The 19097-nt window shown below is 50.2% G+C and overlaps 1 protein-coding gene across 1 annotated transcript in view; it reads left to right on the plus strand.

Annotated features, from left to right (window-relative positions):
* The window catches only part of LOC308614458 (uncharacterized protein C14orf132), a 41813-nt gene extending 30419 nt beyond the window's left edge, over nucleotides 1-11394 (plus strand). Inside the window, exon 2 of the mRNA XM_081228909.1 lies at nucleotides 10419-11394. Within this exon, the coding sequence (XP_081085035.1) occupies nucleotides 10419-10643 (225 nt within the window). The 3' untranslated portion in view covers nucleotides 10644-11394. The remainder of the gene's footprint in view (nucleotides 1-10418) is intronic.
* The last annotated feature ends 7703 nt before the right edge of the window (nucleotides 11395-19097 follow it).

Below are 19097 nucleotides of genomic sequence, written 5' to 3' on the forward strand. Positions count from 1 at the left end.
CGTGATCTCCACCTCTCTCTTTGAGGGAATGAAGCATCTCTCCTCTTGGTCCAGTGCAGCATTGGCACACGAAGGCATCCACATACAGCGGCTCTGGAGACGGTTGTGGGGCGATGCCTCACCACACTCTCCCCCTCTCGGCACGTGCCTCCGTTTCCTCTCCCCGCCTGTCCAACAACTGTGATGATGGTACCCAACCCAAGGGATCGTTCATGGCAAAATATGATCGTGCACATAGATGCCCGGTGCATACCTGGCGTAGAGCAGGCTCTCAGTAAATATTAGCTTTTATTTTTATTTCCTCCATTTTGTTTTTAATTAAAAACTCTTCAGCATGTAAACACTAGCCAACAAGAGTGGCAGGTGTTGACATTAGGTAGCAGATATTGCCATTAACTTCAGCCTCCATGGAAGAAACGCACAGCAAGGTGGGTAGCCGGCTGTGTGCTGTCAAGTTTGATAAAAGGGCAGAACTGTTTTTCTCCTTGTGCTTTTTCAACAAAACAGCCAAGTTTGGAGGCCAGTTCTCTGCCAGGATATCATCCCCAGGTATCATGTGACTTCATGAGAAGGCCTTCAGGATTGGTGGTCTGGAGGCCCGGAAGCCATTCTCTCTGTCTCTCTCTGTCTCTCTGTCTCCCTCTCTCTCACACACACACACACACACTTCTGCGTCTTGCTAGCTAAGGGACCGACCTCAGGCAAACTCCTTAATCCTTTCCAGAGGCAGTTTCTGCATCTGTTTTTATTGAAGGCCTTAATTAAAGTGACCCACGCCAGGCCCGTTAGCAGTTTGAAGATACAGACTGAAGGCGTGCGGGGAAGTGGCCACCCACCCCACACCCAGCTCTAGCCTCTGCCCTCAGGATTCCCCTGTGTCATCTTGGTCTCTCCATCGGCCCGCAGGTCCCTAGCAGGCAACCAAATGGGTGTGGGTGAATGACTGCCATCCTGCGATGCTCTTTGCCTGCAGTTTGCAGGGACAGGAGAGCTCATTCTGAGCGTCCTCTGATCTGTTGAGAAAGGGAAACCACATCCCATGAAGTGTGAATTGTCTGAATAGAGGTTCCATCTCAAAAGTCATTTGAATCAAATTCAAGATTCGTGTACAATCTTCACTCTTCCCACCTTCTTAAAGGACAACTTTTGAAGTAAGATAGACATGCAGGAAAGTGGACAGCTTGCTGCATCTCCTCCAAGTGAGCACGCCCACGTGACCAGCACCCAGATCAGAACACAGCCAGCCCTCACCCCCCACCCCAGGAGCAATTCTCACTCTGACACAGGATATTAGTTTTGCCTGTTTTTGACCTTTATAAAAACCACAATTTCCCAGCCTGGACACATTGACATTTAGGGCTGGATGATTCTATGTTGTCAGGGGCTGTCCTGTGCACTGTAGGGTATGGAGCAGCATCCCTGCCCGCAACCCACTAGATGCCAGTAGCACCCCCCTCTCCGCCAGCTGTGACAATCAAAAATGTCTGTAGACATCACCAAAAGTCCCCTAAGGGACAGAATCACTCCCGGTTGAGAACCAATGATAGAAATGCAATCACATTGTGTGTTCTTATTTGTGTCTGGGTATTTTGTTTTTGTCATCATTGTGTTTGTGAGATTCATCCATGCTGCTGTGTATAATTGTGGTTCATAATCATTGCTGTGTAGAATTCCATTGTGTAAATATTGCCACAATTTATGTATCCTTCTACTGTTGATGGGCACTTGGATTATTTCCATCTTGGGGCTGTTCTGGATGGTGTCGCTATGGACATTTGGGTACAGGTGTTGAGCACATGTACATCTTTCTGTTAGGTGTATAGTCTGTTTTGTGATGTCTTTTTGCCTCTCCTACCAGCCCCCATGTGGCTTCCATGCCTCCATCACAAGGGAACTTCCTCATATGGTGAAATGCCCTGGCTAAACCCCTGCCGCCTTCAGCCTTCTCCTGGACCTGGTGGCATAAACTCTGGTATTCTGACTGCCATCACAGCTGGTGCATCACTCCAGTTAAGCCACTAACACTCACCACACTGCCCAGCAGGGACCCCCAGCCTCTGGCCCACTCATCACCACAACTGGGTGCTCTCTCCTGATGGGGTCTGGGGGAAGCCTGTTGACCAGCCCTGTAGCCCCAGGGGATGGGACCACTCAACCTTGGGATCCTGTACTCCAAGATGGGCCCTGGGGGGAGGGTGATGGGCAGCAGTTCCCATTCTGATGACTTTTCACATGATTGTCACTTTCCTTGATCAGACTGTTCTTCTGACCCATGTTATGTGCTGACCAAGGTGGCAGGATTTGGATGTTAACTTGCCAGCCCTCGCATCAAAGTCTATGTTTCCTTCCTCCCTCCCTTCCTTCCTTCCTTCCTCCATCCCTCCCTCCCTCCCCTCTTTCCTGTGTGCCAGATCATGTACATATTTTGTTAGATTTATGGTAGTGTTCTGTTTTTGGGTACTCTTGTAAATGAAACTTCTAAAATTTTCTATTCCAATTGTTCATTGCTTGAATATAGAGATATAATTAATTTTTAATATTCACCTTGTATTCTGTGACCTTGTTAAACTCACTTATGAGTTATATGATCGTTTTGTAAATTCTCTGGGATTTTCGGTGTAGACAATCATGTCATCTGCAATTAGAGACAACTTTATTTCTTCATTTCCCGTCTATGTCCCTTTGATTTCTTTTCCTTGCTTTACTGCACTGCCTAGAACTTCCAGTACGACCTCCTTGCGTATTCCTTAGATCTTAGAGGGAAAGCATTCAGTTTCTCACCATTAAGTATGATATTAGAATTTAGAGATGAGAGACATTATCTTTATAATGTTTGTAGTCTGGCTGGAGGCGTCCCTGGAATTTTCCGATGAACTAGGTCACACAGGAGGCTGGGCCGCAGATGGCAGGCTTCTGCAGAGACAGAACCGAGGGGATGGTTCCTTGTAAAAATTCTGAAATTGCAGCTCTTTCTCAGATTGCATGGAGGTGCCAGATTTAGCAAATAAAAACACAAGACAGAGGCCCAATTAAATTTGAATGTCAGATAATTTTTAATACAAATATAAATTTTTGCTGTAAGTATGTCCAATGCAATATTTGGGATATATTTATATAAAATTACTTTACTATTATTATACTAAAAATTATTTTGTTGTTTATCTGAAATTCAGATTTAACTGGGTGCCCTGTATTTTATCTGAGGATTTTTTAAAAAATTTTTATTGGAGTATAGTTGATTTACAATGTTGTGTTTGTTTCAGGTGTACAGCAAAGTGAATCAGTTATACATATACATATATCCACTCTTTTTTAGATTCTTTTCCCGTATAGGCCATTACAGAGTACATAGTAGAGTTCCCTGTGCTATACAGTAGCTCCTTATTCGTTCTGAGGATTTTATCTAAGGGCTTATCTGGCAATCCTCACCACTCAGGCTCCCACTTTAGGGCCATTTATAACTGACTCTGGTCTTCTTAGTATCTGGCAAGACTTCTGAGCACTGGGGTTGACCTTGGCGGTCACTCATCTGAGCTGCTCCCTGGTAAGTAAGGCTCAGAGACGGAGGCAGGGCTCCAGCAGGGTCAGAACCCAAGTCTCCTGGCCCCAAAGGGATGGGACAATACGAATGTTTTTACTGCGGTACAACTTTGAAATCCACTGCCCAGGAGCAGTGAATGTAGCTGTGGCTCGGCCAGGATCCTGCAGTGCCAAGGACCTGAGGACGGCCTTCTAGGGAAAAGAGTCTGGTGGAGCCCAGGGTACAGCCAACAAGTGCTCCTTCACAGAGCCGCCACCAACAAGTGCCCATTCTCTCTCATTTCCCCTCCTCTGAAAGGTGCCCATTATTCAGGAAAGTGTCTGGCTGGGCCACCTCTGGTGACTGCGCTCTGAAGATTTCCTTTTGAAAGCATCTTCTGTTCCTTTCCCCGCAGGGGCCCAGCTTAGAGGAGATTTATGTAACCTCCGTCTCCTCAGTGGGACCAGATGGGGACCTGGAGGGCCCACCTCCACGGAGCTGCGCTTCTGTGGGGGGCAGGGTGGGCACCCTGGAGGATGGTGCCGCAGTGTCCATGACAGCCACGCCCTCCTGGAGCCCCTCCACATCGCGCTTGGCCACACATGCCACGCGGTGACCCCAACACTGAAGGATGGGGACCCGGAGCTCTGGGTACCATCTTTGCTTCCGAGAGTGGCTGGTCCTACCGTCTCGTGTGTGATGCTCTCCAGTGTTCAGAGAATTGCTCTTAATGTTATAAAGTTTAAAACACCAAAAAGTGACAGACATCCATATGCCCACTAACCAGAATAGACCACTTTTTAATATTTTATCATGTTTATTCATCTTTTCTTATAATAAAATATTACAAACAAAATCAGTCTCTTTCCCCCCATCTCCCCCTTTCTCAGAGGCAGCTGCTGTTGTAAATCTGGCTGATGTATTTACAATCCATGTCTGTACGTTTACATATATGTGGATCCATGCATTATATATAATATGACTGTTAGGCGTGTTTTTAATTTCAGGGATGGCAACTGAGTTTATTTTGTGACTCGCCTTTCTCCCCAGAAAGCGTTTTTTATGTAGTATAAGGGTCTCCCAGCATCTCCCTTCTTCTCTGAAGCAGTCTATATTATTTTCCCCATTTTTAAATGAAAAACCTGAGCCTCAGGTTAAGAAATGGGTGTCGGTCCCACAGAAAGGAAATGTTGGCTCCCGGCCCAAATCTCAGCTTGCCCTCAGGATTCTTGGCCGATGGTCCAAGAATTCATTCATTCACCAAGTATGTTTTGAGTGTTGGCTCTCTTCTAGGCTCGAGGATACTGTGGGAAAGAGGGAAGGTCCCTGCCTTCCTGGCAGCTATAGTCAGGAGGCCTGTATAGGTAACATTGACCTTGAACACTGGCCATGGACCTTGACACTCTGTCCTGGTATCCCCTCTTCAACAAGCCAACCAGAGTTTTTCTGATCTTGACAAGATCATCTCTGATGAGGAGACGAGTCCCCCACCCTGTGACCTTCTGATTGTTCGTGTCTAACTGAGCCAGAGGAGACTTCTTCTCTTGTTCTGCCTCTCGGGTCACACTCTTTTCTGCATGGTGGACCTCCGAGTGTTTGAAGTTAGGAATCGTCACCCTCAAATGTGCTCTGAGCCCTAACCTCATCCAAGCCACTCATCCCCATCCTCAGGGGTCCAGTGACTACACCTGCCCACGGGGTTGAGAAGGCCCAGTTGCTCATCTCAGTAAGGGCGTGACACCCGGAGGTCATTTCCCAAAATGGCTTAAAATTAGACCTGGCCGGCGGGAGGGCCTTTCGGAAAGACCTTCCAGAAGCTTCTGCCATCACCTGCTTCTGAAGTGACTTCAGCCATCTTTCCTTCGTTCTGACCGTGAGTCAGTTTCTGATCAAATCTTCCCAACTTCCAAGTGGCAGAATTGAGGCTGACCTTTATTGATTTTCTATTCGTGGGATTTTGCTCTGTAAAGTTATTTTCATGTGTAACCCGGCACTTTGAAGTAGAATCTGTTTTACAAAGGAAAAAACATCAAAACCAGCAAACCTGAGGAGTTGGATCGAGCAACAGTGCTGGCTGAACTCAACAGAACTGCTGCCTGGATGCAGATGAGTATCTGATTAATTGATTGCACAAAAGCACACAACCGGAAGTGCCAGGTTCCCGATTCCCTCACCTTAGCTTAAGCAATTGGATAAGAGATGCATGTCTCTCGGTTTTGAATCACTACACGAACAAGAGGAAAGAACATTAGGAAGGACTGAGCGACAGGTGCCACGTTTTATTTATCATATATGATCTGATTCCCTCCTTGCGAGAATCCTGCTGGTTCCACTGTATCATCTTCATGACTTACAGGGAAAGAAACGGAAGCAGGGTGGTTCAATGATTCGCTTGGCTGTACTATCGGTAATGAAGCAGGATTCACCCCCGAGTCTTTCGGACACTAGAACCCACTCCATCCCTCACACTCTGAGGCGGCAGAATCAGACGCCACCGGCTGTGACCTCTGGCAGTGCTGAGCTGTCCGTCAGTGAGGTGCAGGGCAGAGAGGGGCTCCGCGTGGAGAATGAGCTGTCTCATGCCGGGGAGCTCTGAGAGCGGGTGTACGAAGTGCAGCCGATGGGGGGGCTGTCTGCTGATTTCAAGTTCATTAATTCCACACGGTTGTACTTGTCACTCTTTCTGTGTTACAAATGGGGTTGAGGGAGCACGAGATGAGTGGGCCATGGCTTTGCCTTCAAGAGTGCCCTGTGTGGTGGGAGACCTACCTCCAGTTAACCGAGCCTGTGGTTGTCACCTTACGTGGCCAGAGACCTTGCAGGCGTGATGAAGGTGTAGGATCTTGAGATGGGAGACGATCCAAGTGAGCCCAATATAATGAGCACAGTCAGACTTCTGACCTCCAGATCGGTAAGATAACAAATGTGTGTCATTTTAAGCCACTGAGTCTGTGGCAATTTATTATAGCAGCCATAGGAAACTAACACAGGGCATTACGTACCCACAGGGAAGCAAAGAACAGGAGGGGGGCGCAGGGGGAGGGCAGCTGCCCCCGTGCAGGTTGGCAGCAGGGCTGTGTCGGCCTGGGGGCTGCTCTCTCCTCCCCCCACCAAAGGCTCGGTCCAGTGCCCCCTTTTTCTCCCCCCAGTGAATTGGATGAAAATGCTCCTCGAGCCCACACATGTCGCTAAGAGAGGAGAGGGAGGCTGCGCAGGCTCACGTCCAGAGATCTCAACAGGATGGAGAGCGGAGTCGAGGCGGGGGCATCTGTCCAAAACCCCAGTGCCCTGGGGGAGGGAGGAGAGGCTGAGGCGGGCCGCTGGGCAGAGGACAACGGGCATGGGATTAATTCCGGGGACGGGGAGTGCAGCAGGGGCGCCAGGGGAGGGGGCTGTGGAACCAGCAGGGGAGGGAGAAGGACAGTTTCCTGTCTGGCCTGATCCCCACTCTCTGGCAGATAGTCTCCATGAGCTCACCTGAGCGATGCTTTTGCCGTGGGTGGGTCAGATGAAGATTCTGCCGATTTCCCCTAGAGAAGGGTGGTGCCGTCTCAGGGCAGCAGGAGGAAAGGGTACCCACCAGGTAGGGGTGGGATCCGTGGGGGGCTGCTGGAGAGGCAGAATCAGCCAACAAGGTTGTTGGTCCAAGTTGAGGGTGGGTGTCATTCATCCGTCACTCAACAGGGGTTTATCAGGCACGACTGTGCTCCCGACCTGGGCAAGGCTCTAGGAGTCCCACGGTGAGAATAAACTCATCTGCTTTCCCCTCAGAGCTCCAGGCCACTGGGGGACGCAGATGGGAACTGCATCTTGGGGTGGGTGCCCCCAAGGAAAGGATGTGGTCTTGGGGGTACTTGGGAGGGAAGGCTATAGTGGACAGGACCATTGGCTGGGATTCGAAGGATGAGTCGTTTTAATGGGAAAGCTCGGGCCCCTCCCTGCAGGCCAGAGCATCGCTGCCTCTGCTGCCCCCTTAGGACGGATGTGCCTGATTCAGCTGTAACCCGTCTCATCTGCATCACCAGCTGGGGGACAAAAGGAGGTCACAGTTCTCCTATTTCAACTTTCAGTTGTATTTTTTTTTTATTTTTTTATTTTTTTATTTTTTTTTTTTTTTCTTTTTGTGGTATGCGGGCCTCTCACTGTTGTGGCCTCTCCCGTTGCGGAGCACAGGCTCCGGACGCGCAGGCCCAGCGGCCATGGCTCACGGGCCCAGCCGCTCCGCGGCATATGGGATCCTCCCAGACCGGGGCACGAACCCGTATCCCCTGCATCGGCAGGCGGACTCTCAACCACTGCGCCACCAGGGAGGCCCTCAGTTGTATTTTTAATAGAATATATGTTAATTGTCATTCTCATTTGTGTTCGTCATCATATCTCTTTAATATATACTAAACATGTTCATATACTGTTTACTATAAGAAACATATAAGAAGGATGCATATATAAATGCAGCCCTGGATGAAGTCTCACAAAGTGAGCTCACCCCTGTAACCAGCAGCCCCCCATCGAGGATCTGCACGTGGCCTATCCTCAGCGCCCCCTGTTGGCCTCTTCCTGTTACTACAGCCCCAGATTGACAACTGCCAGGTCCCCACCGAACTAAAGGACCAAGCTGTGTTACTGATGAAATGCCAAGCTCCTCTCAGCACGAGTCTGTCAAAGGCTGCTCTTCTCAGCCCGAGCAGGTGCTCGGAAGCACCCACTCACACAGTCATGGGCAACCTTTAGAAAGAGGCTATTGAGATTCAGAGCAGGCCACACATGGAGCTGCCTGAAAGTAGCCTCTCTGTGTGCATTCTCTGATGGTTCGTGTTCCCTTCAGATATTCTTTCTTTTTTACTCCTTCCTTCCCTCCCTCCCCTCTTTCTCTCTCCTTCTCCTTCCTTGCTCTCATCCCCACCTGGAGCGTGACCCTCACCTGTCTGCAGAGTCTAGGACTGAGGCCCCTAATTAATCATCCCTAATACAAGTCAGACGGGTGACTGAGTGAGGCGGACCCCGCTCTGCCCCCACCACCCCCCGGGGCAGTGCACATGTGCCCGGCTGGAGCGTGGCCCCCGGGGGTAGTGACTGGTACATCTCTGGGGCCCAGTACTGAGTCTGACCTGGGAGTCGGAGAGGCTGTGGGCAGAACAGGAAGCGCCCTGGCTCCACAGTCGGACACACCCGACTCTCAGCCTTGACCCCAGCACAGACGAGTACAGTGGCCTTGACCTTTGCTTACCCATCTGAAATTGGGGTACCGTGGTATGCTCCAGCAGGATAGTTGAATGATTAAATGAGACTGTTTTAAAATCTCTAGCACATTCCATGACCATAGCTGGGCCTCCAGGCTGGTAGTAGTAGTAGTAGCTCAAGAAATGTGTATTGAAGGAAGGCTTAACTGTTTAGCGCTCATTCGTTCATGTACCACTAAAAAAACACGTTTATTATGGGCCTCATACCTGCCAGAGCCAACCCTGGGGCTTAAGTCGTGTCAGCCTCTGGACAGGTCTGGAAGGGCCTGGATGGCCTGGACATTGGTCTTCTGGACTGTATCCAGGTCCAGGCCCTCCCTTTGAGCAGCCCAACTCACCCCTACCCACGCACCTGAGTCTCAGGAATAAGGGGCTTTACAAACGCAAAGAGGAAGCCCTGATCCCTGGAGTGCAAACCAGCCGCTTCTTGTGCAGCAAAGCAAGGCCTTGGGAATTAGTCAGTCTTCTGGGGAGTTTGTCCTTGTGCATTAGAAGCTCTGAAGCATCATACTCGCTAACTGGGAAGTTCTGTATCTGGGTCTGCCTAATAAATAAAAATGCACATGAAGGGCTTCCCTGGTGGCGCAGTGGTTAAGAATCCGCCTGCCAATGCAGGAGACACGGGTTCGAGCCCTGGCCCAGGAAGATCCCACATGCCATGGAGCAACTAAGCCCGTGCACCACAACTGTTGAACCCATGTGCCACAACTACTGAAGCCCGCGCGCCTAGAGCCCGTGCTCCGCAACAAGAGAAGCCACCGCAATGAGAAGCCTGCACACCGCAAAGAAGAGTAGCCCCCGCTCGCCACAACCAGAGAAAGCCTGTGTGCAGCAACGAAGACCCAACACAGCCAAAAATAAAATAAATAAAATAATAAAAAAATAAATTAAATAAAATAAAGATAAGCAACTGATATTAAAAAAATGCACGTGCAAGCATGTATGCATACCCAAATGTATGTACAAGGATGTTTACCAGTACATTATTTATAATAGGAAAGCATCAAAATTCCTAAATCTCCAATTCTAGAGAAACAGTTAAATTATGGCTTGTATTTATGATAGAATATTATACAACTGTAAAACAGTATGTTGATAGGCTTTTAAATACAGAAATATAAAGCCACATGTTTAAAACTTCTCTCTCTCTCTCATACACACACACACACACACACAGAAAAAGATTAGAAAGGGAGATGTGAACAGTGATTATCCCAAAGTCGTGAGATTATGATTCTCTTTCTTTTCCTCCTCTTTTGTATTTTCTTAATGCTCTATGCTGCGCCGATATTACTTTTACAATTAGAAGAATAAAGACATTTGAGGATGTGTGCTGTTACGGAGGCCCTGGCATTTAGAGAGGGAGGGTCTGTAAGTCCCAGTGAGTTGCCAGCTAGCCTTGAGATAGTCTGCTGAGCTGCTCGGGGCTTTAACCTCTTCATCTGCAAAGTGGGCATGAGTGTCTGCCTCAAAAGGTTGCTGTGAAGGCTAATTTTTCTAGATGAAAATATGCACTGTCATTTATTTAAAAGACCCAAAGCAAAGCCCAGTTCGGTGCTGTATCTTCGAGGGGCCTGCTTGACCAGGCAGTTGCCCCTCTGCGGGCAGCCTCCCAGCTCCCGAGGGCTCTGGTTAATTCTCTCTCTCCTTCTTCTCAGCTGCCCATGATGGGAGGCGCCTTCATGGACTCGCCCAACGAGGACTTCAGCACCGAGTACTCTCTCTTTAACTCCTCCACCAATGTGCACGCAGCCTCCAACGGCCAAGGTCAGCCAGAGGAACCGCCAAGGTCCTCCAACGATGCCGTCTTGCTCTGGATCGCCATCATAGCGACGCTGGGGAACATTGTCGTGGTGGGGGTGGTGTATGCCTTCACCTTCTGAGCCGCGGGAGCTCCGGGACGGCCCAGCCCTGTGCTGGGCTCACCGCGGGGCGCTGTCGCTGTTGGCCTTTGGCTGCGCCCGCGTTCTAGAACCAGGAGTTCTGACCAGGTGCGCGGTCTCTCCAAGAGGAGCCACCATGCGTCTGGGATTTCCCCAAGCGGCCCTGATTTCAGATACTCCAGGCTGTGGTCCAGCTGATCCAGAAAAATATGGGAGCCTGGGCTTCCAGCCCCCAGAGGCACGCCGGGGCAGAGCCTTCGAGGAGTAGATTGGGGAATTCTTGAAACTGCATTCCACGAACATGAGACCAGAGGGAACAGCCAGTCAGTTGAAAATACAGACATGGTTGGATGATCCTTTGCTGGCACTAAATAATCACTTCCGTGTCTTGTTTTTCTGCCAGCTTACCTGAGGGCAAAGGCAGCCCTCAGAACTTGAGTGTCCCCACCCCAATCTGGTTTCCCAGTCAGCCCCTCGGGATATTGGTGGTGGTCACTTGAAGGGTCATAGAACGTTCCTCCTTTGACTTGGAAATGGCATCTTTGTTACCAGACACCTGGCTCCTTATGAAACCCAAGGATGGGGGATTCCTGGTGATGTGGATTTCAGGGGTGTAGTGATGGTGGTTTTTATGTGCTGGATGGACTTTCTCTTCTTTGTGAAAAGAGGAGAAGGTGCCTTTAAAAATTAGGTCTGCCAGGCAGTTAACTCTTTAGATCACCCACGGAAGATGCTCTTTCCTCTCTGAGAAATCATGGAATTTTAGGGATGAGGTGTGTGTACCTCATCGATTGGCGGGTGGGAGGGAGAGGGACGTGATTTGCCTGTGGTCCCAGGGTGTGTAAAGGCAGGGGTCAGAGCAGGAGGGACATTTCCTGACCATCAGTTCTGGGCTGTCTCTGCCCCAACTAAGCACTGTCTTGAGCAGATTCCTGCCTTCTCAGCTGCCCTGGGTAGAATATCCAGAGGGTCTCGAAGCTGTGTGCAGGGTGGGCAGGGAGTTAAGACACCCACACTGTAAACTTGGTTTGGCTACCATGCACTCTTGCAGGTGTAAATATGCTCTGCCTGAGTCAGTTTCCTTACAAGCTTAAAAGGCAGCAGCTGGGGGGCTGGCAAACCTGGGAGCCCCTCATCAGGACCAGAGTGCTGTTGACCTTTGGGTGCCCCCACGTGCTGGGGGGATCAGTATAGGAAAGGGCTCACTTTTCTTCATGGCACAGTGCCCCCCTTCCTGAAACAGCTCTCCCTGTGCCCCCAAGAGTGGGACGAGCTCAGACACGGGCTTGCTTGCCTACAAGCCAGGAGTGGCTTTCTTCTTGCTTCCTCCCTGCACTGTACAAAAGAAAATAGATGGCATAAACTCCTTCTCTGTGGTTGAGAGACTTAAAAGACTGGTGCAGAAGCCCTCATGCATATTTGGGGACAATTGCAAAAAGGCTGAACTTGTCACTGTGGTCTCAGGAGAAATGAGTGTTTTTGATAAGCAAAGCGGCATCTGAATTGTCCAGAGGCAGCCACTCGTCTGTGGGAGGTTGGCACCGAGCTGCCACGATAACAGGATTACCAGCCCACGCTGCAGACAGCGCCGGCCGCCAGCTCGTATTGGCCGCATCTGTCACTGCCGCCTGGCGTCCATCCACATGTGCTTCAGTTCAAGTGGAGGTCATGAGCACAGACAGCCGGCGTGACCTTTGCAGAGCGGGAGAAGGGCTGTGGTACCTTTTGCCTGGACTACTGGAATCGCTGACCGGGCCCTGCTGTCTGTAGGCAGGACCAGCCTGGAGGCGGGGCTGGATGGTGGCCATTGTGAGCACATCATTCCAGCTGCTTCTCCAGCAAACTCCTCTCCGTCAAGGCCTGGCTTCTGCCCCGTGAGCAAGGTTTTCCTTAGACACGCGGCTTTATGAGGGAACCCAAGGGGGGAACTCCAGAGCCAGGGTGGGGAGACAAGGTGTCTTCATGGGGGCCATCCAGCCCAAATACCCGGATTCTTTGCCTTCTTACCCCACATCCCCAGGGAGCCTGCAGCCCTGTAAGAGGCAGGTGGCAGCTCTCCGTTCTCAGAAGGCCTGTGGAGATGGCTGTGGGAGAGAAGGTTCTATGTTTGATAACGGCGGGAGGAGTGGGGAAGAGAGAAAAGGTTGGCTTCTAGCTCTAAGAAGACCGCCAGCCTCCCAGGGCAGCCCTGGTGGGCCCTGTGTTCTCTGGGTATTTCTGGGCACAGAGGTCTCCCCTATGAAGGCTTTTTTTTTTCCCTGACATGAAAACTGACATGCTGTCCGTTAAATTCAACTTTCAATTCTTTCTTTTCAGTGTCAGGGCCGTAGATGGTCAAGAGCTTTAAGGAGCTTCTTGTCTAAACCGTGCATCATGCGGATCACAGTGACTTGCCCAGGGTCACGCCATCTCCACCTCCTGTTAATTTTTTTCCCACCTTCACTCAGTTAACAACAGGGATCGATGCGCATGATAGATTTCTAGCCAGAGTGCACTGCCCTTTCCCTCCTGCTGCAGTTGGGGTTCTGTCTTTGATGTTAAGTAAAGGCCAAGAGATCTGACATCATCGCCTGAGTCTTGTGTCCAAGCCTTGTGACAGATTCATAGGCACAGATTTAACCCCTACGGTTACCTTAGAGCATCATTGCTCCAACACACAGATAAGGGACCAGAAGCTCCGAGGAGTAGAATAACTTGCCCGAGCCCACACAGCAGGAAAGTGAGGATCAGGCTGAACTTGAACCATCTGGCTTAAAGCCAGGCTCTTTCGGGAACACCATGCTGCCTTCAGTGGCTGGCTGGCACCTCCAGGGCACATTTAAACCAGGCCCTGAGCCTCCAGAGGCCGTTTCCCGAGCTCCCACATCATGACCTGGCCTGAGCTGTCTCTGGCTTCTGCAGGTTGATGTCTCTGACCATCCTTGGAATGGGGCCTGCTCATCCCCCCGTCTCTGCCCAGGCTTTGAGGGGGGTGGTCCCTGTTGCCTGCCCCCCCCCTTTAAGTTGAACTCAAGTCTCTCTGCATGGCCAGAGAAGTTTCAGAGACCAGCTTTCTCGGGACCCATGAAGAAGGCCCTGGCCCAGACCCGGAGCCCCACAGAGGGACCCACATGAGGAGTGAGGCTCACGCAGCCAGAATTGATAAGGAGAGTCATGGGATGGTCTATGCAGCAAGCTGGGCCCCAGCCCAGACTCAGGTCTTCCGCTGAGCCCCAGGGTTCTCCCGAGCAGCTGGGGATGGCTGCTTCTCTCTCGGACCCCAGCCTGGGGCTCCCGTTCTGGCTTCTCCCACGTGAGGCTGGCCCATGAGCCCACCCTGGCTTGATGGGTCCGTGCTGAGGAAGGAGAGGTTGCCTCTTCAGTAGCTGTTCCTCAGAGAAGGGGTCCTACCATTGCTGGAATGCCCCCCTGCATGCTCCTGCATTTCCCCTCGGCCAGCCGTGGGTGTCGCACACCTGTGTGTGTTTGCGCTTCACTGCACAGAGCAGCGCTTGCTTCATGAGGTCATGAGGTGCAGTCCTTGGAGCTTTGGAGGAGAGGCCAGGCCAGGGGACACTTAAGCTGGGCATGTCCTAAGGGGATTCCGCCTCCTACAACCTTGGGAGAGTCGACCGCTCTGCCGGCCCCTGCTCTGTCTTTGCTGCCCTTTCTATGGGATCGAGAGACAAAAGAGACTCCCTTGACCCCGTCTACCCCCCCAGAGAAAGATGCTCATATTTCCTTTCAGGGGTCCCCCGGAATCCGAGGGAGAAAAGCAGGGAGGACAGGCTAGTACCACGGGCCTCGAGAGACAGCAAGCCATTTTCCAGCTTGTTCTGAGCGGAAGGACTCGCTGCCCGCCAACCCGCTGGCATCTGTCGGAATCCCTGCCTGGAGACTGGAGACACTTGGCTGCCATCTACACGGCCGCCCGATTCCTCCCGGACAAATGGCCCTCTCCTTCTGCAGGAACTTGACCTTCCCTCTTTATTAGTAGTGGTATTGTTAACAATGATTATTGCTGTCATTACACACCTTCCTTGTGCTGTGTGCTGTATGTATCTCATTTACTTCTCAAATCACCCCTCGGGGGCAGGAGTGAGGGTACAGAGAGGTGCACAGTAATTATTGTCACATTTTTTCTGTTGAGAAAGCGGAGGCCAGGCTGTATGCCCGAGAATCCATAGCCGAGGAGCTGTGATTCAGACCCAGGTCTGCTGGCTCTGCAGGCTGGGCGGTTACCTTGCGTCTCCGTCTCCCTGCACCCGCACCCTCCACGATGAGCCCTCTGGGATGGACCAGCCCAGGATGGGCCTCTGAGGCTAGGCTGTCCTGGTCCTGGAGAAGGGATTTGGAGTGTACGTCCTAGAAAGGGGCAGGCAGCACTGCCCAGGTATTTATCAGCTGCAGAACCTCATGGCAGCAAGAGGCTTTAGACAGCATCCGATCGGGACCTTAACTTTCGGGAGGTCAGCTGGGGCCACATCATAAACTGGTGGAGAGCTGACAGATCCCCGGATGGATGCGTGGCCCAGGGCGCTGTGCATTCACTGGGGAACACAGGGGGGCCCTGGATTGCCAGTCCCAGCCTTGGGACAGGCATCATGTTCTCTGCCAGTTGTCATCTGGCCCCCTTCACCCCTTTGACTCTCCCCAGAGCAAGTCCTGGGTGGGCGGGCTGGGCTGCCATGATGGAGACGCCCAAGGAGCTGTGCTTCTGGCCCAAGGGAGCAGTTGGAACCTGAATGTCCCGTGTTTGCCGGGCCCACCTCTCCTGCCTCACCTGCTCCACAGGGCCCTGACCTCAGTCATGTGATGAGAGGGTCACGATAGGGATGGAGGGGAGGCCGGGTGGCTGAGTGCTGAGAGCCCACAGGGGTGGAGTCTGTAATCTCCAAGCGGAAAAAGAAGCCACTCCAAGAAACCCAGGTAATCAGAATTCAGTGGTGGCCAGGTGTCCCCAGCAAGGCACTTCTGAGATCAGACCTTGAGTATTTTCTTTCCTTCTTTTTTTTTTTTTTTTTTGGATGGGAGGCTGGGGGTGGACAGGGGACAAAACAGTGCAAACCATGGTGATTAAAGGTAGGAAAGTTCCCCCCAGAGTGAGAAAACAGCAGCTATCAGGAGTGCAATGGAATTGTCAAAAGTACCTAAAAAGGACTACGTAAATTTTGGAAAAGTCTGCATGGCTTGTTCTGAGTCTTGGTAAAAAGTCATACTTTTTTTGTGTCAAGATAGAGAATAAAAGCAGAGAAAGCCCTTGGAGGGGTTGGTTGGGCTGCACAGTTCCCGGGATGTGCTGGGCACCTGCCTTTTGATCGTCGTGCACACTTGCACCTGCCCAGACCTCTCCAACCAGCTGTTTGATGAGGTCCATCGTCTGCTCCTGGGTCCTTTTGCAAGCTGACTTCCTGCATTCCCAGGAGGAGGTTTGAGACCCGTGCTGCCTTGGGTATAAATCCTGACAGATGTACAAGTCACCTTTGCAGGAATTTGTGTGCCACAGCTACTGGGGGAATCCAGAACCTTCCCTCCCCACTGAGCCCTCTCCATGTGGTTGAGCAGCCACCAGTGGCCCCAGCATCGGTCTCATCAGCTGTCTTTCCCCCAGTGTCTTAATGAACCAGAGAATCACTGCATTTATAGTTCAAAGCATTGTCCCAGCAACCCAGATGGTTCTGACCTAGGCTCTGTAAGCCGGCAGGAAGGGAGCTTCCAGACTTTTACACTTTCCTCAAGGAAACTGAGTCTCCAAGAGTTTCGGGAGAGTTGCCAGGTCCTGTTTGGGTGGGCAGAAGAGCGGGGTCTTGAGCCCAGGGCATCTATCAATGAAGTTTCTGAACCACTAGGCCTGTGGTTCTCAACTGGGGGCGATTCTGTCCCCCAGGGCACCTTTGGCAATGTCTGAAGACAGTTTTGGTTTTCATGAGCTGGAGGGATGTGTTTTGCTGGCATCTAGTAGATAGAAGCCAGGGATGCTGCTGAAGAGCCCCCAGAACAAAGAATCCCCCATCCCCCAAATGCCAAGAGTGCCGAGGTTGGGAAACCCAGGTTTAGGCCGTGCTATCTCTGACTCCAAAACTATGGGTGTCTTCCAAGTCTCCACCTTTCCCCATCTGTGAGTCATTGAATCAATCAAAGGTCTCCTGAGCTACAGAAGTGAACACGGTTGCTGCCTCAGGTTCAAATAATTCCAGCCAAGGGCAGTGATCCGGAATCTAGCAAGTTGTTTGGAGATCCAAGTCCTCTCCCTTTCCATTGTCTTGGGCTTTCACGGGGAGTCACCCTGGATGGAGAACTGTACAAAGTGGACGTGACAGTGGACATGAACTTGTCCCACGTCCTCCCACCCAGTAACTGTGGGTCTCTGGGACCTTGAGGGACCTGGCTTCTTACCAATATATCTGAGAGATGCTTCTTGCGGAAAATCTTAGATAGGGTGGAGGTAGGGGAGCTGGTTCACAGCCTTTGGGCAAATCTACATCTTCTCTTGTTCTGACCTTTTCCCACCCTATTTCTCCCAGTTGAAAGCATACTAACACGCTTTCTACTATTTAAACTTTCTGCTATTTAAAGTTTTAAACCTTATTCTTGTAACTAGCCACAGTCCAGATGCCAATTCTTCATGCGGAGAGAATCGGAAATGTTTCTGTGTCTTACTAACGTTTGCATATTCAACTTGTAAGTGTAAGCAGTTTACTGAATAAAAAGGTATTTTAACTATTCTTGTAGTCCTTTGCTACTGAAGCCCCCAGCTTTCGCGATGAGGTCACTAACTTTTACTACAGTGAAAAGGCTATTTCTTTTTTTTTTTTTAACATCTTTATTGGAGTATAATTGCTTTACAATGGTGTGTGAGTTTCTGCTGTATAACAAAGTGAATCAGTTATACATATACATATATTCTCATATCTCTTCCCTCTTGCATCTCCCTCCCTCCCACCCTCCCTATCCCACCCTTCTAGCTGGTCACAAAGCACCGAGCTGATCTCCCTGTGCTATGCGGCTGCTTCCCACTAGCTATCTATTTCACGTTTGGTAGTGTATATATGTCCATACCACTCTCTCACTTTGTCCCAGCTTACCCTTCCCCCTCCCCATATCCTCAAGTCCATTCTCTAGTAGGTCTGTGTCTTTATTCTCGTCTTACCCGTAGGTTCTTCATGACCTTTTTTTTTTTTTCTTAGATTCCATATATATGTGTTAGCATACGGTATTTTTTTTTCTCTTTCTGACTGACTTCACTCTGTAGGACAGACTCTAGGTCCATCCACCTCACTACAAATAACTCAATTTCGTTTCTTTTTATGGCTGAGTAATATTCCATTGTATATATGTGCCACATCTTCTTTATCCATTCATCTGTTGATGGACACTTAGGTTGCTTCCGTGTCCTGGCTATTGTTGATAGAGCTGCAGTGAACATATTGGTACGTGACTCGTTTTGAATTATGGTTTGCTCAGGGCATATGCCTAGTAGTGGGTTTGCTGGGTCATATGGTAGTTCTATTTGTAGTTTTTGAAGGAAGCTCCATACTGTTCTCCACAGTGGCTGTACCAATTCACATTCCCACCGACAGTGCAAGAGGGTTCCCTTTTCTCCACACCCTCTCCAGCATTTATTGTTTCTAGATTCTTTGAGGATGGCCCTTCTGACCGGTGTGAGATGATACCTCACTGTAGTTTTGATTTGCATGTCTCTAATGATTCGTGATGCTGAGCATCCTTTCATGTGTTTGTTGGCCGTCCGTATATCTTCTTTGGAGAAGTGTCTATCTAGGTCTTGTGCCCGTGTTTGGATTGGGTTGTTTGCTGTTTTGTAATTGAGCTGCATGAGGCTATTTCCTACTGTAGGGTGTCAATGTGCTCTTTCGATTCAAAATCTCTCACCTTAATGGATGTAGAACTGTGGCCGCGTGGAATCATGCCCCTTTGACTCATGGCACTGTTGCTGTTGTCGTCATTTTCTCTTATGACACTTAAACAGGAGACGGCACCGTTACCTCCTTTGTGTCTGAATCCGAGCTGTGCTTTGTCTAAAGGTTGCTATCGACTCACCGTGGGGAGGCTTGGTGCCAGCGTTACCTCCATTCTTGTGCCCCTTCTGATAGGGACAGAGTAAAGGGACAAAGTAGGTGATTAAATAGTTAATCCCACTAAAGGATCATAAGTAAAGGAAAAAGTATGGGAGGCCCCTGTAAGCTAATGAGCGCTCAAGACAGCAGGTTTGCTTAACCACAAAACCAAGCAGGCTTGCTTAGCAACAAAACCATGCAACAGAAGCATGAGACATGCCCCCAAAACAATAAAACAATGGTGGCAGGAGACCCACATCCTGCCCAGGGAGGTCAGTAAGTTAATGATTCCCAGGACACGCTTCTCTGCGCACACTAAAAATAAAAATATAAGGAACATTATACTGAAACCGTATGATTTACCGTATTTTAGTATACGTTACCGCCTTTTTGCTCATTT

Source organism: Mesoplodon bidens (genome assembly GCF_964165515.1).
Source record: "Mesoplodon bidens genome assembly, chromosome: 3".
Taxonomy (NCBI): domain Eukaryota; kingdom Metazoa; phylum Chordata; class Mammalia; order Artiodactyla; family Ziphiidae; genus Mesoplodon; species Mesoplodon bidens.